This window comes from Ipomoea nil, unplaced genomic scaffold (assembly GCF_001879475.1).
Source record: "Ipomoea nil cultivar Tokyo-kokei standard unplaced genomic scaffold, Asagao_1.1 scaffold1977, whole genome shotgun sequence".
Classification (NCBI taxonomy): Eukaryota; Viridiplantae; Streptophyta; class Magnoliopsida; order Solanales; family Convolvulaceae; genus Ipomoea; species Ipomoea nil.
In genome coordinates this window covers 40,587-60,030 of record NW_017618405.1, presented here as the reverse complement: position 1 = coordinate 60,030, position 19,444 = coordinate 40,587, and the positions used below count along the sequence as shown (strand labels likewise).

General features: G+C 36.6%; 1 protein-coding gene and 1 long non-coding RNA gene across 3 annotated transcripts in view; both read right to left on the bottom strand.

The window, feature by feature from the left end:
- Positions 1–17,070, bottom strand: part of LOC109147171 — a 46,756-nt gene extending 29,686 nt beyond the window's left edge. The window contains exons 1-2 of one of the 2 annotated variants that reach the window (XM_019294803.1): positions 16,741–17,070; positions 16,227–16,330 (exon numbers count right to left, since the gene is read on the bottom strand). In XM_019294803.1, coding sequence (XP_019150348.1) covers positions 16,227–16,330; positions 16,741–17,023 — 387 coding nt within the window. In that variant the 5' untranslated portion in view covers positions 17,024–17,070. The remainder of the gene's footprint in view (positions 1–16,226; positions 16,331–16,740) is intronic. The other variant, XM_019294804.1, reaches the window with a different exon arrangement.
- LOC109147172 lies at positions 11,154–11,848 on the bottom strand. The gene is made up of 2 exons (XR_002048584.1): positions 11,618–11,848; positions 11,154–11,537 (listed from the first exon to the last, which is right to left on the bottom strand). It is a non-coding gene; the product is annotated as an uncharacterized LOC109147172 (long non-coding RNA).
- Positions 17,071–19,444: the final 2,374 nt, after the last annotated feature.

Genomic DNA, 19,444 nt, shown 5'->3' with positions numbered 1-19,444 from the left:
TATGAGATTCCGGAGCCACCAACTGCCACGTGTTATTATGCAATAATGCATTAAATTCCTGATCCATAGCCTCGCGCCAATGTGGATGTCCCACGGCTTGAGAATAACAAGAAGGATCAGTGGTGATAGTGAGTGCATGAAACTGCTCATCCGCGCCCTTAGTCATATGCCGAAGGCGCATGACATGATCCCGGCTCTGGGGTTGAGCCCGTCATTTCCTAGTCCGTGCTGGTGCTGTATGAGTGATGGCCAACCGAGGTGGTTCACTGGCCAGTGGCACGGGCTCCGGCTCTGAAGGAGACAGAGCCGGTGTAAGTGATGCACAAACCACTGCCGTAGGTGGTATCAAAGGCCCAACTGCCCAAGGTTAAGCGGGCTGAGGAATGCCCTGTTGAGTCGGCCCTGTTGAAAAAGGAAAAACAGCTTTGTCAAAACGCACATGACGACTGATATAGGTTTTCCCACTTGTCAGATCAATGCATCTGTATCCCCTAAAGGAGGGTGGGTAACCTAGGATGACACAGGGTGCCGAGCGATATTCAATCTTGTGCCTGTTATATGGGCGCAGATATGGATAACACCGACACCCGAAGACACGTAAGAAAGTGTATGGTGGTGGTGTTTTGAAGAGACGGGTCGGTATAGGGTGTATCAAACTGTATAGCTAATGACGGTAGGAATAAATTCATTTGGTTTCAATAGAATGCGAAGATACAAAGTATATCATAACCAAACTCTAACTACTCCTAATATTCAGGATATACTAAGTCAGCACTATTACAATAAAACAATAATATTAATAATAATAATAATAATAATAATAATAATAATAATAACAATAATAATAATAATAATAACAATAATTATAATAATAATAATAATAATAATAATAATAATAATAATAATAATAATAATAATAATAATAATAATAATAATAATAATAATAATAATAATAATACTAACAAATATTACCGATTTATTTGTTAATATTTTTACGTTTTTTTATTCTAATCATAATTAAGGACAACACAATATTACAAAATATTACAATGCAATATTACCAATTTCCATCCATCATTTTCTTACCAAATAAAAATTACCATTACTTTGACTAGTAAAATAAGTTTGGACGGGAAAACACTATAGGAGGGAATTTTACTTTTATATATATATATATATATATATATATATATATATATATATATATATATATATATATATATATATATATATATATATATATATATATATATATATATATATATATATATAAGTGCACTCATGTGTGGTCATGTCATTAGGTGCGGCGGTGTGGTCGTATCTGTGTCGTTGAATCAGTTTAATCTAACGGCAGTGGCTAATTCTGAGGATTTTCGCGCGTTTTGGTAAGTGGGGGTGTTATGGTAATTACAGTGGCCATTTACAGCGGTCGAGTTTCAGAACACACCAACAGTGTTGACAACATGCACTAATAGTGTAATAAAACACACCAAAGTGAAACACACCAATAGTGTATTCCCGAACACTGTATGTTATATTTATTCATATCTAATGTTGCGTTTTTGGTGATGCATACCTAATTTGTGTATGTTTTTGCTGTGCATTTCATAACATGGATGGTGTATATTTGTATAAAAATTGGTGCGACCGCACTGGCCACACGGGAAAGCGTTGCCGCACCTGAACTTGGCACCAATGGGAATATACAAATACACCAGAGTAAGACTAATAATGCACCGATTACACAAATAAAACACACACCAATGTGATTTCCCTTATTCCGGTGTCCTATAACGAGTTTACCCTTGCAGCTCGCTAGGTAGGAGAATATGCGCGAAAATAATGGAAGAATCTTGATTAATGTGATTCAGTGGAGAGAGAGAGAGAGAGAGAGGGAGAGAGAGAGAGAGAGAGAGAGAGAGAGAGAGAGAGAGAGAGAGAGTTCCAATGAGAACACTTGCTTAGGTGAGAACGTGAGAACAAGTCGTGTGCATCCATCTAATATTATTTAAAGGTCTAGATCAATCGCGTTCGCACACATTTAATCGCATTCGCCCATTAAATTTATTAGATTGATTCATAAGATTTGATCTCACAATGTCACCTAGATCAATCTTGATCAATCGCATTTGCACAGACTTAATCGCGTTTGCACGCATTTAATCCGCATTTGCACACACTTAATCTAGACCATTAAAATTAATTAGATGGATGCACACGATTTGTTCTCACGTTCTCACCTAAGAAAGTGTTCTCATATGATTCTATACATATATAGGGTAGGGTTACAGTGAGAACATGTGCTTAGGTGAGAACATGAGAACACATCATGTGCATCCATCTAATATTTTTAATGGTCTAGATTAGATTAAGTGTGTGCGAACGCGCATTAAATGTGTGCAAATGCGATTTAGTGTGTTTTCACGCATTTAATCGCATTCGCACACATTTACTCGCATTCGCCCATTAAATTTATTTGACTGATGCACAAGATTTGATCTCACAATGTCACCTAGATCAATCTAAATCAATCGCATTTGCACACACTTAATCGCGTTTGCACGCATTTAATCCGCGTTTGCACACACTTAATCTAGACCATTAAAATTAATTAGATGGATGCACACGATTTGTTCTCACATTCTCACCTAAGCAAGTGTTTTCATATGATTCTATACATAAATACACACACACACACACACACACACACACACACACACACACACACACATATATATATATATATATATATATATATATATATATATATATATATATATATATATATATATATATATATATATATATATATATATATATATATATATATATATTTTGGATCCGGTGAGGTTACCTTTGGCAGGTGAGGTCGTGAGGCTTGATCTTGTACGTCTATTTGTTTTTTTGGACGGATGAGATGTGGTCTATTAGATTGGCATGTGCGCTGGGATAAGTGTACATGTGGGGGCTTTGAGGTTTTTTTGGTGGTGTCTTTATTAGGTTGTAATAATTGATTAGCAGATTTTATGGGCTTGTGTAGTGCAGTACTAATTATGGTTTTTATCGGATGATATATTTTATCAACCTGCCGTCTCTTCGCATTCTTCGTCTTTATTTCCGTCCGTTATTCTCCGAGAAGGGTGTAGCGTCTCTTGCGGTTGCACTGCTGCGCGTTTCGTCTCCTTTTTCATGCCGTCGACGGCGAACCTCTTTCCAAGTCAGTCTTAGATGGACTTCATGGCGGGGTCTTCAACACGGCGATCCAAGCGACAGAGGGAGGGGTCTTCCGGCTGCATTCCAGGTAACCCATCTGCCGTGATTTTGTTTTCGACGTGTTTCGTGTATATGGGGTGTGCGATGTTATTGCATGTGGGGTGTGCGATGTTGGTGTCCGGCGATGGGGGAATAGCCGAGGGGGTTTCTGCGCCAGTAGGTCCGGTGCTTGTGGGTAGTGGGTTGTTTCCAATTTTTAGGGTTTTTTTAAGGGGCTTTTCGAGGGTTTTTTTTTTTTTTTTTTTTTTTTTTTTTTTTCCCGGGGGAAAATTGTGTTTCCGGTCTTGGATTTTTTTGCATGGCAGCGTGGGGTTGGGGGGTTTTTGTAGGGAGGGGGATTGTGATGCTCCGTGTTGATGTCCGACGGTGGTTGTGTTAGGGGTTGAGGGGAGCTGGTTCTGGAGTGGGTGTTTTTTTTTTTCTTTTTTTTTTTCTGCAGGTTTTAGCGTCTGGAGTCGATGGGGTGGTGGGGGTTGTGGTGTTTCGAATGGTGTCGATGTGTGGGGAGGGGTGTGGTTCGTTTTTTTTTTTTTTTTTTTTTTAATTTTATAATTTTCCCCGGATTCTAGTCAGTCCGGCGTGTGTGCGTTTTAGGTTTTCGGCGTGTGTGCGTTTTAGGTTTTCGGTGTGTGCATTCGGGTTCTAAGTTAAGTTTGCAGTTCGTTGTTATGGTTTGTGCTTGAACACTAGAGGGGAAGGATTGAATGTTAAGAGTGGGTTTGTTATTGATCTTATTTGGACGATTATATTATTTGGCTTTGTGGGTAGTTTTTGTCGCATTTTGATCCCTTAAAATTAAAAAATTAATAAAAACAAGTTTGCGTTGTGTACTTGTGTTATGAATGTTTTTATAGCTTGGTTAATTTTTTTTACGTAATGCTATTTTTCTTGGTGAATTTTAATTGTAACATATTATGGAGTATTAAATGTTGGTGTGTTGTACTTTTATATATTTATGGTGTGCTTTTCGTTGTTATGGCCTGTGCGTATGATTTTTCTATTTTTTTTGACGGTGCTTTTCGCGGGGGTTTTTTTTTTCCGAGGGAAAATTGTGTTTCGGGTGTTGGATTTTTTTGCACGGCAGCGTGGGGTTGGGGGGGTTTTTGTGGGGAGGGGGACTGGGGTGCTCCGTGTTGACGTCCGGCGGTGGGTGAGTTAAGGGTTGGGGGGAGCTGGTTCTGGCATTTTTTTTTTCGTGGTTTTCAGCGTCTGGAGTCAATGGGGTGGTGGGGGTTGTGGTGCTTCAGATGGTGTCAATGGGTGGGGAGGGGTGTGGTCCATTTTTTTTTTTAAATTTTATAATTTTCCTCAGATTCTAGTCAGTCCGACGTGTGTGCTTTTTAGGTTTTCGGCGCGTGCATTCGAGTTCTAAGTTAACTAGTTAAGTTTGCAGTTCGTTGTTATGGTCTGTGCTTGAACACTACGGGGGAAGGAGTGAATGTTAATAGTGGGTTTGTTATTGATCTTATTTGGGCAATTATATTACTTGGCTTTGTGGGAAGGTTTTGTCGCATTTTGATCCCTTAAAATTAAAAAATTAATGAAAACAAGTTTGCGTTGTGTTATGAATGTTTTTATAGCTTGCTTAATTTTTTTTACGTAATGCTATTTTTCTTGGTGAATTTTAATTGTAACATGATATGAAGTATTAAATGTTGGTGTGCTGTTATTTTATTTATATATGGTGTGCTTTTCGTTGTTATGGCCTGTGCGTATGGTTTTTTTATTTTTATTTTTTAAGTTAACACGGCGTACGTTGGTGATTTTTAATTGTAACATGCTATGGACTATTAATTGTTGGTGTGTTGTTATTTTATAACACGTCACTCTTTCGGTTTAAACATCACCTTTTTTAATGTTGTGCATTTTGCTGTTATGGTCACATGTAGACGTACGTAGGCCAGTCGATTGCTTCTTGGGATTGTGGTCTGACCAGGGGGGATGTGCGTGCATTGCTCGCCCTGCATGTGCGGTATGTCTATGAAATTCTGATGTTTCATAGAAACACACGTTTGGAAGCGATTGTCAACAGTGTGGGCGGTGCTCGGTAAATGAAAGTCTTGTTACTCATTGTTCTTGGCCGCAATTACAACTTCTGCTTACATTTTAGAATTTAATGTGTCTTATCCCTTGGATGTTTTACCACAGGATTCGAATTTTTGGTATGGGATGCACTAATTTTTTCCATTACATTTTTTACGATATCCCATTGTTTAAGGTTATGGTACCTTTTACTAATCATGCTCAAGCTAAATCAAGCAAAATGCACGCGTGCATTCAACCATGTGCCAACCCCGCACAGTCGCACCAACTTTCGCATCCCCTCGCACGCACCAGCAAACACACACATAACTCATAAAGTCTGTATTTAAAAAGTAGAACTTCATTCTATATTCAAAATTTAACATCTTCGTCCAACTCTATAAATGACAAGTACAATTCTTCAGAGTGGCGCTATAAAAAAAACCAAATTCTTCGTACCATACACCCACCCTTTTTAAATTACAACGTATTTGCCTTTAGCAACAGTCCCGAACCAGTGTCGTGATTAGCCAGATTCTATAAGTTTTTCAATTACATTTTTTATATCCAACTATTGATGTTGATTGTACATGCCCTTATTACTGCACATGCTATCTCTTGCTCATGCACAAGCTTATATATCATAATAAATCATGCATTGCGTAATCTTCACCCGGAATACATATACATGCTTGTATCTCATATTAAATCTTGTGTTGCTCACACAGTCTCTTTGCACACACATGCTTGTCACGCATCAATATTACGTCGTCTTTTGGGAATTTTACACCTTCATTACGGTTTGTGAATATTACAATATTGTAGGTCATTATTGCACTTTAAAATAAAAATCAACATCTCAGACGCACACAGCCACCATTATTAAAATCAAAACTATTCTGGGGTAATAAATATTAAGAAACTAGTGTGATATCTACTTTCAAGGGCAACTTCGGCTATTATTGCCGTCTGCCATTCCGCATGTTTTGCATGTATGCTTTTTCTTAACCTGCTCTATCATTGCTACCTCCCTTGCTGATTTCATTCGTTTGCCAGACCCTTTGTTTTTTGCAACTTGAGGTGGGTGCACTTCAATTGTGTCCGGCGCTGGAACACCGCAATACGATTCCATAATTGCACGCTTCCCATTATCATTCACCCCTTGTTCTTCGTCCTCACCGAACGTCGCTTCAAACTCTTCCATCCACTATCTCATCTCTTTCAGTTTTCCGGCTCTAGCTCGCCTTGCCCAAACATCTATGAAATATGTTTAGTAGTTGTCCTTTCTCATTGTTGCCGTGAGTCAAAGTATGGTTTCCTTTTTGTCTGTCTCCATTCGTATCAGTGGGGGAGTGCTTTATTGCTTCTCGTGTCCACCGGGGTGTGTTATGTTGTGGGGGAATGTCAGCGATCCGTTCATCTTTTAGTACCACAAAAGCATGACTACAAAGGAGACCAATTCTTGTATACATTCTGCATGTGTATGCTATGTTTTTGCTCCCAATCTTGGACTATAACTGTCTATCGTTGCTCCTTTTCATCCTCAACCACATATTTCTTCACCCCCTCTGCCTCGGTATATGCTCGCACTCGACATTTAAAACACCCGGCACTAATTTCCTTTTGAACATCGTAAAAAACAGTCAGGGTGTAAACCACCGCTGCTGAGCGCTCAATGCTTAGGTGTGTCTCAAAAGACGGCGTCTGTCTGCTGCAAGCTGCGCTAAGTTCTTGATGAGTATTTTGTTGTTTTCGAACCGCACGCTCAAATTGGTTGAAAAATTCAATGAGGCATAAGTGCTTGTTCATGTTGCTTTGGAAAATCCTATTCTCCGCTTCTGAACGGGAAGTTGTACGTAGTAGCCCTCCAATAAACGCATCATCAAAAAATGCGGGCACTCATGACGCATGCTCTTCATACATACGTTTTAGCCATCGATTTTCGAGTAGGCCGTATTTTTCAACCACAGTATTCCACCCACTCTCGAATTCCGCTGTTGTTGATTTCTCGTTCCACACAACACATTCAATGCACGCCGAAACTCTTCATTCTTGGCCATCTTAGTTCCCACTTTCTCACCAACCTTAGTCATGATGTGCCACATGTAGTAACGGTGGCGACTCCCCGCAAACACATCTGCAATTGCATTCTTCATAGCCGGGTCTTGATCGGTTATTATTAGAGGTGGTGCACTTCCCATTGCATTCTTGAAGTGGGCTAGTATCCAACTGTACGACTCCACGTCCTCCTTATCAAGAAGGCCTGCTGCAAATGTCACACATCTTTTGTGGTTGTCCACCCCTGTGAATGGGACGAACACAAGGTTGTACCTGTACCCAATACCAAGCAATTAATAGGGTGACATATATTAACCCACATTAACCATACGTGTACTTGCACACACGTCTCTAAAGCATGCACAGTCTACACATTTCACACGCACAATCCTTCCACTTAGAGGTCAGCACATACTACACATTATTCATGCACATATCTTCTAATCAAGAATGCTAGCACATACTACGCATTACACACGCACATACCCACTAATCTACACCATTTCCCTACGAAACATGTTACTTCCATAACATTGTTTACATCTACACGCACCTACGTGAACCATTACATGCACATTCTAGTCTTTATGTACAGTATATCAAACACACAAAAGTAACCGTATTATACCCCACTACTATCTATTGTCTCACACTCATGCATTTAATTCTCTCATACCTGTTCGTTTTGTACGTAGCATTGAAGGATACCACATTGCCAAACGCACCGTAGTTTTTTCTTGCCATACCATCTGCCCAAAACACACGAGCTAACTGATCATTTGCGTTCACATCGTATTCAAAGTACATGTCTGTGCACTCTGCTTTCTGTTCAAGATAATTAGAAATTACCATTTGCACATCTCCCCATTTCATGTACGCTAACAGCTCTCTTCTGTAATTCTTAAAATCCTGCTGCGTCGCACCCACGTTCTCGGGCCCACCTACCATTTCCGAATATATGTCGAAACTCTTGCTTGCACCGACGTTCGCTCTTCCACAGTTTGTAATGAATTGTTGGTGTCCGATGTCCAATTTCCGATTGACTTTCATGAATGGTTTGAAGCTTTCCTCGCACAGACAGTGTGTGTCTTTCCTCGAATTTGTGTACTTTATATCTCCCCTCACTGTCCAGCTTGAATACAATCCTAACGACGCATCCAACTCTATTAGTGGTTCGACGCCATTTATTTTCCATAGTCCCTTCCTTACCCAATGTTTTTTTGCCCCTAGTCTCCTTAAACCCTTGCCGTGAACACACCACATCTTTTTTCAAAACAGTTCCGAACTTGTTATTTTTATCCGAACTTCGACGCACATCAAACCCAGTTATTGCAGCATATTTCGTATAGAATTCAATTCCATCTTCCACTGTATTAAAATGCTGCCCTTCATATGGTTTCAAGCTTGGTTCGCATTCCGTAAACCAATATTTAGTTCCTCCAGGACTAATATCCATACCGCACTCTTTTTCTTCTTCCTTTTCACCACTGGGTTCGCACACACCTGTAACATATTATTAGTATTCAAATACAGATTAAAGCTCATGGCATCATTTAATCAACACACAAATTAATCTTCGGTTGGTTTGTTAATAGGATTGGTTTAAATAAATTGTCTCGTGTAACACCATATCATGTAAATATGATACCTTAGGAAAGTCGATACACATGCACTAACTTTTATTAACTTTCACAAACCTACCAACATTACTGGAAATTAATATGGCCGCATTTTACTTCTGTTGTGTCCTAACTTGCACAGGCACACATACTACCTTGCACAATCTGAATGTCTAATTTGCACAGGGCATGGAAATAACTTCCACATCCTATGCGACTAACTTGCACACGCTAAGTGACTCACTCTCAGGGCCAACCTCAATCTTGCAGACAGACTGCACAGGCATATTACGAACTTGCACACACTAGTCGACAACTCCAGCAACATTATACACCCCCCCTATTTTCACTTTTTCCCCAGGAATACAAAACTCTGCACTATCTCCGCTAAGAAGAACAAAATTAAGGCCCATTCACATTTCATCTAAAAACACACTGTCCCCATGTGTTTTGACGTGTTCAATCGGTTAACCGAACCGTTTTAACCGAAGTGTTTTTTCCTTTAACCGTTAACCGAACCGAAGTTTTCTCTACCGAATTCACCGAACCGAAATTTTTTTCAGTTAACTGATTAACCGAACTTTTTAAAGCTAAAATTTAAAATTCTAAAAATAACACCTAAAATAATAAATCTAATTAGAATAAAATACATATCATAATAAATTCATAACAAAATATAAAAGACATAAATTATAAACTCCAAACATCCATAACTTCAAATTAGTATTTATATTATATATATATATATATATATATATTAAAAACTTCAGTTAACCGACCTTTCGAACCGAATTAACTGTTAACCGAAGTTTTAAAATTCCTTTAACCATTAACCGAACCGAAAAAGTTCGGTTCGAAAACGATTAACCGAACTTTGTCGGTTCGGTCGGTTAACCCAAAATTATCCGAAGTTTGCACACCCCTACATGTGTTATCAATATTTTGAAACCCATGGTATTCATACTTAACGTAATGCAAATTCAATAAAACTCCGTCGACATGCACGTATTAAACAAACAACAACGGCACACACCATGACTCAAGAATGCACTAACTCGACTTAATCGTTGCACAGACATAAAAACATCCTACAAAGCAAAACTAGTGCGGTTGCACTTACCTCTATCCGTATACGCCATCACCGTGGCCGGGCACATCAACGGCTTCACTTGGTATCTGCGTAGCGATTAGTTTACTTCAACTCTCAACACAGTATTAATAATATTTATTACCGTTAATATCTATTCTAATCACACAATCAATGGTCGTTCACATGGAATAAGTTCCAATTAATTTGGATTCAAAAATAGATCCAATATTACATTTACTTATTCACCCTTATGCCTAGACTACTACCTTAAATGCTTAACAAATCTCTTTCAATCTCAACCTTCTATTTGTAAAGATTTAATGGATGAGATGAGATCTCATGATCTCATCCATCTAAGTGACGTCATAGGATCCAGAGCCTCTATATATATATATATATATATATATATATATATATATATATATATATATATATATATATATATATATTATTTTGTGACTAAATCGAATTACTCATTTTCCTATATTCTAATGTTGGTGAAGATTATTGTTCTCTAATAATCCAAGCCAAAAAGCCATGATTGTTCTATAAATTCTAAAAATTGTTTGGAGCAATTACGAAAAATAATTCAACAAAAAATAATAAATTTTATGCCTCATTTTGTCTTGAAATATTTTTTTGGTAGTACAATTGTAACCTTTGCTACCAGAGGCGTCTTTACGGTTTCGGTTCAAATTGAATAGTGGTAAGCAGTAATTTGTTGAAAAAAAATGAAATACTTTTAAGAGTAAAATGTCCATTTAATATAAAAAGGAAAAATGTGACCTTTAAAATAATTGAGAAAGGAAATGTGGATACATAAATAATTCAGGAAGAAACATATAATTCAAAGAGAAAAAGTGTCATTTTCTCAATAATTTATTCATGATTAATATTACATTTTCCAACATCAATATTAAATTTCCATCATAACTCACAAATAAGGACCCATCATACAGTCTCATAGGAAACACACTCATTTTTCCATCTATAGACACATTAAGCACCGAATTAGACACTTACTAGTTACTAGAGCAAAGTCTGGAATTGATACTGGTTTTATATAGAATCCAAACTCACCATCAGTAGAATACCAAAATCATAAATATTCATTATAATAATTATTATAATCTTCATCATACTTAAAAGTAAATATTCATTACACTTGAAAAACAAAACCAAAAAAATTATACACCAATTGCTGTTGGCACATTGATATTTGAACAGATAGAGTCATAGAGATACTGAACCCACCCCTCATGGGAATTCAAAATGACATATTTCCAAACAAAGGTTAAGGCTGGTTTAAAAGTAAACTAAAAAGGCATTAAATCTGAACAATAAATAGCAGATCATGTTAGGGGAATGCCCCATCTAATTGTGTGCCCTATACAATGTGAGTAAACCAACCACCTGATTTACAAAAAGTATTTCATCCGGTCGTCTCTTCTCATGGCATTGTAAACGGCTTGAACCTGAAAAACCACAGCGAAATTACATTGTCAAAATGCCCCACCAGAATGACATCTTTTTTTTTTGCCAACTACTCTGTTACCATTCCCAGAGGGCGGTAACAGGATCGAACCCCGGTGGTGGGGGGATTGATTCTTTGGGCTGGAAAATATTGAGAGAGTATAGAACATATACTACCTTGTAAAAAAATCACGAGTATTTCCAAAAAAAAAAAAAATGACAGCCTTTTGGTATTGCCACATCCATTTTGAAGAAAATGTTGCCTAAGTTTTCGATCAAAAGAGCATTTCTGGCACACGTATAAGGGAATTCATTTTACCTGTTCACTAGAAACAACATGAATGGGTCCAATATTTACTGAAACGTACTTGCCTCCCGAGGATATCTTCTGCCTCACTTGACCCTGTGTTGAAGTAGATAAAACATGTAGTTTTTTTTACAATTAGCATTGCAATTGTCTTTGGCACCTTGAATTTCACTTACTATACATTTTAAAAGAGGCAATTAGCTATCCTCTTAGATGCAGACTGATATGCAAAAATCTTTAGTAGTTATTACTGGTACAATATTGAGTCATTCAGGTGAATAAGACATTGAAGCTTGTGGGTTATTTAAAGTCCACATAAACTAGAAAATGGATTTTTCTAAATAAAACTGAAGTTGTGTAAAGGGAAAGAAGCAGGATTGCCAGAATGTTTGAGCAAGTAAACAGTGAACACTGCATGTTTTCTGCAAAACACCCATTTTATGATACTCTTAAAGCCTCAGAATTTGTTATTGCGCATACCTACAAAAAAGCGCCTTCGTGTAGCCATCTCCACTAGCGCAAACAAACAATCGCATCTCACATGCTTGCAACAAAAGTCATTTTCCAACCATTCATTTTTAAAAGGGAAATGGACCACTCATTAAGGGTCCGTTTGGAAACTTGAAAAAATACTTTCCGGAAAATGATTTTCAAAAAATGACTCATTTTCCAGAAAATAATTTATAATATTCTAATGTTTGGCTAAAAGTCATAAAACTATATTTTTCTGTTTGGCTGAAAGTTTAGAAATTGCATTTTTCTGTTTGGTTCATTTTCTTGAAAATGAACATATTATTTGTTATTAAAAAAAAAAATAATAATAATAATAATAATAAGCGGTGGTGGTGGTGGTGGTGTGGTGATGGTGTTGGTGATGATGGCGTGGTGGTAGTAGTAGTGGTGGTGGTGGTGGTGGTGCCGTGGTGGTGTGGTAGTTGTGGTGGTGGTGGTGGACTGGTGGTTGTTGGCAGTAGTAGTTGTGGTTGTGGTTGTGGTGGTGCTTGTGGTTCTAGTGGTTTGGTTGTGGTAATAACTAATAATAATTTGGAAACTATAAAAAAAAAATGAGAAAGAAGATAAACATGGGAAAATAAAGAATCCAGAAAATCTCTTCCGACTAAAAATTTAGGAATACATTTTTCGTCAAATTGGACCTTTTTTCTGTTGACCAGAATAAATATTTTCCTTTGACTTTATTTTCAATGAATAACCAAACACATGAAAATCAGGATTCAAGAAAATGACTTCCTTTCTGGGTTTTCAAACGGACCCTAAGCTTGGAACTTCCTACTTTTCTAGCACCACTAAAAAAAAGACTCTTGTAACAAGTTGAATGCAACAAACTATTCAAATAATACTACCAATCAGCTTTCATATCGACTATTCGACTTAATGACATAATGTATACATCTTATCATATTTTAAGGTGCACATATGGAATGTAGGGGATCGTAGGCGTAGGCACTGGTAAATCCATCAACTGTTTAATCTCAGAAGTGCATATTAAACATTAATGATTGTTGAAATCACTTCTAAGATCAAGTAATAGGATTTAGATTGTTGCCTTTAGTTGTCAGTTACAACCTAATATCATTGAAGTATGCAAACATAAAACAATTTTTTTAAAAAAATGAAATGCAGAGCAGTGTAGTCTTTGTAGCAAGAAAGGCGGACAACGCTTATAACTATGAGCACACGAAAAGAGTAGGCTGAGGGATAGGCTGTTGCTCTAACCTTCACCCTTGCTCTAATCACGTAAAAATTATTTTTTTGAGACATAATTCGCATAAAAATATGCACTACCTGAGGGATAGGCTGTTGAATAACTGATTCTACAGCAACTACCATAGCCTGCACAAAATCATCACCTCCAGTACCAATAGCTGTAAACCCTCTTTCGGTTGGGTAGGAATTCACCTGAGAAGAGAAAAAAGAAGATCATAATCTCAGTGGGGGTTGAACATGCTTGAAACTTGATAACAGTTTCCAAACGGACAGAACCTCAAACTACGTGACTTGATCTAACCAAAACTCATGCTTTACATCTAGGAGATAAATTGGTCCTTAATTGATAGGGAAATAATCAAGGGATCCAAATAGCATAATTTTGGGAGCTAAAATAAGGATTTACATATTGATTGGTTAACCTTGATTGAGTGGTTATCTTATTATTTCCTTAAAAAAAAAAAAAAAAAAAAAAACTTTATAAGACTATAAATAACAGCTTCCCTTAGAAGGAAAGTAGGCAGGATTTATTATTGAATTATTACCTTAGCTGGGGAGGAGGGGGAGGGGGAGGGGGAAGAAGGTGGGGGGTGGCAAGAAGGATTCTTGCAAGGGGAGTACAATTGTGTCTCCTTAATTATTTTCTTTTCCTTGCAATAAATTTGTTTATTTATTTGTTTACTTATTTATTTATTTTTTATTGTTATTACTAGTCTTTTCTAAACACGATGCACAAAAATAAATGCCAATCCTTTCAAAAAAAATAAATGCCAATCAATGTTAAATAATAGTTATATTGAAATATTTTTAAAAAAATAATAATATATAATATATAAATTAAAAAAGTCATAAAATTCATAATTGTAGAATTCATATTCATATTCATATTCATATTCATATTATATTAAAAAGTATAGTTGATAATTTGGGTAAAAAGGTATGATTTATAATTGTTAAAGAATTTTAAATATGGTAAATGATTAAATATGATTACTGTAGCATTTAATATATACTAATGGAAGTTTAACGGTATAAGGATAATTTTGTCCATAAAAATGATAGTACAATATGGTGTAGCTTAATCTACAACTAAATAAGCATAGAAATATGGACATATATCAAGGTACTAACCTGGATCCCCTCTTATAAGATTTCTAGAATTTAGATTATCATTATTATTATTCTTATTAGTAGTAGAGGTCACTACTTGCCTCACCAATTTGGTCACTCTTTCACTGCAAAACAAATCACAAGCTAAGACAAGAGGCGTCAACAAGACAACCATTGACGAAGAGTCTCCATTGGAGAAATCGACAATGAACAAGACTCCAAGTCACATGATGACCCTGGACGAATTACAGCTAACTGCCAAGAACATCAAGATTGCAAATTTTGATGGTACCAATTCAATCGGCTAGATTGCTAGGGCAGAGCAATAATTTGCGATCCAAGAAACACAAGACGTCTAAAAGTGTCAACAACTTTTATGAGCATGAAGGGGGACAACACTCCATTCACTTAGATGAATGCAACAGCAAACTCTTACACTAACTAGGGGGCAATTAAAAATAGAACTCAAGGACCAATTCGGCAGCGATTCATCCGCCCCTCCAATCAAGCAAATGGCAGCTCTCCACCAACTGGAAACAGTGGAGAATTTTACAAACGAGTTCTGGGCACGAGCAGAACAGATTTCTGGCCTTGCACCTAACATTAGTTGGGACTATACCTCAAAGGACTGAAGGAAGAAATTCATGTGCAATTCCGCCCAAATAACATGCTTGACCTGCAAACTGCCATGAAGGATGCACATACAGCGAAACGGGAATTGGAGTGTGTAACTCACAGGAAACCTATGGTTGACAGAGCATTTAAAAGGTGGACCACAGGCTATGAATTGGGTTGGACCCCTGGGCTTGTAAGCCAAGCACGCGTGGATCACCTTAATCCCGCCAACAGCATGATTTCCCACCCCAAAGAAGAAGCAGTCCACTACAAGTTTATGATATAGGTAATAGCACCACAGCTTTTCAGCACCAAGCAATGTCTGCCACCCATAACACTACAGCTAGGCAAAGGGGCACCCGCCAGTACTAACACTAGGAATATTTAGACTGCAATGCTAAAGGTCTTTGCTTTAGATGTAAGCAGCCATACAACCTGATGCACAACTGTCCAAACAAGTGTTTAAGGCCATAATTGCAGTAAAAAATGAGGACAACGGCATCGAGGGAGAGTTGGAGGCAATAGAAGCTGACACTTCATATCATTGCTCAATCAAAGACCAGCTTTCAGCCTCTAGCATTGTGGACAAGGCTAATTTTCTAGGGGATGGCAATGATAGGGAAATAATCAATGGATCCAAATTGCATGATTTTGGGAGCTAAAATCAATAAATTACTGATTGATTCATTGTTGCCTTTTTTTATATTATTATAGACGATAAATAACAGCTTCTCTTAGAAGGGAAGTCGGCAAAATTTTAAGTAAATTATCAGCTTAGTCTAGGGGCAAGAGGGATTCTAACGGGGAGTACAATTGTGTCTCCTTAATTATTTTCAAACTAATACATTGCAATACACTTGCAATTTTGATAATCTCAACCATTTAAACTGTGTAGTCTGTAAAATTAGATGTGCAGTTAGATAAGAAAGCATACCTTCTTATCCAAAGCAAGCCATTCATTGGTGGAATCATCATGCGTAGTGCCTCCAATAACCATATTCGTAGTCTGGCCAACCCTCCCTTCTGTCTTGGACACTTCTGCAACACCCACAATAATCAGTGTGTTCAATTCACTTAAGTTAATTAATGCAGAAGCTAAAATCTTTAATCAATTTCCATACTCCTTGTTCCCTCTCACTAATTAACCTACCCCAAATAGGCTTCTCTAGATTAGTATTCAGTAACATGGCCCATCATAGGTTCATCACAATATGGAATAAACTAACTAGAAATGAAAGACCAGCAAAAATGGCATCATACTTTGGTTTCTACTAAAAAAAGTTGTATTCTTTGTTGATTTTTACACACAGAACAATTCAAATTTAAAAAATAAAAAAATAAACAAATCACAGAATGAACTTAGTTAATCCACATTACCAAAATCCAAGCAATTATATGAATGATTAAAGAAATGCAGAAAGAAAACTGGAAATTTCAACTATATAGACCTGAAATCGCCTTGAGAACTGCTTCTTGAGGAGGATTTTGCTCAAAATCTTCGGGAGATGACGATGGGGTTTCATTATTGGAGCAATTCAGAGGCTGAGTTCTTCTTGGGAACCTCGTATAATACTTTGGGGCCTTTATGAGCTTACAACCACAACGCAAATGGGGCGGTGAGAGGTTTTGGGTCAAAAAAAAGGGCGCGGAGAAGGGGGGTGTCTTTCTAGGCAGAGGTCGCCATGGCTCTGCTATGAAGACAGCAGCTCTGAGCACGGTCTTGGAGGCCATTGCGGTTTGCGGAAGATACCTCCCTCCCTGTGTTCTAATGACTAGATATTTCAGAACCTGTAATATACTGTACTCCTTAATAAATCTATTTTTGGGGGCGAGTGTTATGCACGTGCCAACGAATACGAGCATCACTTGTTTTGCTATGACAAACCTACCCCTACAAAAGGACATGAAATTTTTTCTTTTTTTTTTTTTTTTTTTTTTTTTTTTTTTTTTTAAGATAACGACATATGAAATTATGAATATCAAATGTCTACATATCTAGTAAAAATAATTTAGAGTTAATACTCATTTTGGTCTCTCGATTATTAGCTAAAAAAAAAACATGTTTTTGTCCCTCTCTATAACGGTGGATGGATGGTAATTGTAACGGAGGACCAAATTGGGTATGATTTCTCAAGTTGGAGGACTAAATTGGGTACTTTTAATAGGTTGGGACTAAATTGCGCATTATCTAATAATCGAGAGACCAAAATAGGTATTAACTCTAATAATATATGAAATAAGGGTCAAATAGGTCATCGAACTGTACAAGATAATGCAATTAGGCCACTGAACCTAAAAAATCAACAATCGGGTCCCTAAACTAACCAATTTCAAACAAATCTTCCAATTTGTAGGTTTCCAACAGGTTAAACAGGTCATCCTCCCAAATTAATTATTTTTTAAAAAATAAATTTAAAAATTAATTATTTAAGTAATTTAAAAAAAAAAATAAAAAAGCAGAAACGGCCGGAGACGAAGAAACTTCTTCGTCTCCACGGCCGGAGACGAAGAGTTTCTTCGTCTCCAGCCATGGGGACGAAGAAACCTTCTTCGTCCCCATGGCCAGAGACGAAGTCTCCGGCCGTTTCTGTTTTTTTTTTTTTTTTTATATATATATAATTAATTTTTAAATTTTATTTTTTAAAAAATAATTAATTTGGTTGTTGACCTGTTAGAAACCTTCACATTGGATGAATTGTTAGGAATAGGTTAGTTTAGGGACTCAATTGTTGATTTTTTGGGTTCAGTGGCCTAATTGTATTATCAGGTGCAGTTCGATGACCTATTTGACCCTTATTCCATAATATAATAATAAATATTTACAAATCTACAATACAAATCTAATAAGAGCCAATAAAGTTATGCCCCTAACGGGAATTAAAAAATGTTGGGTGTGATTGTTTGTTGAAATGAAAAATTCATATTATTTTGATTTTAGTATTTTCCTTCCTTACTCTCTATTATATTATTTTCTTTCCTTAAATAACCCCGCATTCTGTTAGTATAAACATTAGTAACGAAATATTCTATTAACTATTTATTATTCTTAACTTATTAATTTCTATAAGAAGTGTCGTAGGTTCGAACTACATCCCAATCGGAGTTGACATAATTGTTAAACATATACTACGAATATGTTAAAATGTATTAAAAAGACACAATATAAAATTAAACATAAACTTTGGTCAAATAATTAACTCGACTAAATACATAGTATTCAAAGTTGAGAATCAAAGATTATAAATCAGGAACCTTGAAAATTATTTTCTTGCATTAAAAAAAAAAAACAAACAAACAAATTTAGGTTAAGTTTTTTTTTTTTTTTTTTTTAATTAATCTTCTTTTGATTATTTAAAACAAGACTCTATATTTCAATTATATTTTTGCTAGGTCATTATGGTATTAATATTTTTTGTATGTGTTTCTATAATGGTACAATCATACATTACTTTACAAATATTGTACTACTACGTATTATTATTTTTTTATCGGACAAAATTGTTCTTACATTATTGTCAGATCTACGCGACCTAACTACAAAGTTGTTGATCAGAAATAAGAAGAAGAAGAAGAAGATGATGATGATGATGATGATGATGCACTCTCTCTGTTATTGATTTGCTGATGGTGGATCGTGGACATGGTTGGGAGAATCCTAGACTAGCATAAATATTTCTTGCTAAAATTATGCATGATTTTCCTAACCAACTACCGTGCATAATTACGAAACCTTACTTCTTTTTTGGGCGCTTCTTCATCTCGGGACCGCTGGCCTCTGGCCGGAGCTTTGAGCCTTTGACGGAGCTTCGATTTTTTGTCAGCGGTCTCTTATTTTCTTTTGATTTTTTTTTTTAGTTTCATAATAAATTCCACCGCTGATTTAGCCACCAACCCTTCAAGGAAGTTGCGATAATTCCAAAGATCTAAAGTTTAAGGATTCCGCCATATCTGGATAAAGAGGTGGTTTGAATCTAGTGGATCCGTAAAATAAAACTCAAGAGGTGTATTGCTGCTTCTCTTTTCTTTTGTGTTCTGGTTTCTTCTGTGTTTTTCTCTCGTTTGTGTGACGAGTTTGTTTTCCTCTCGTTTCTTTTGGCGAGTTCTTTTCTTCATAAGTGTGAAACATATAAGTTGGTCATGGCGTATGTGAAC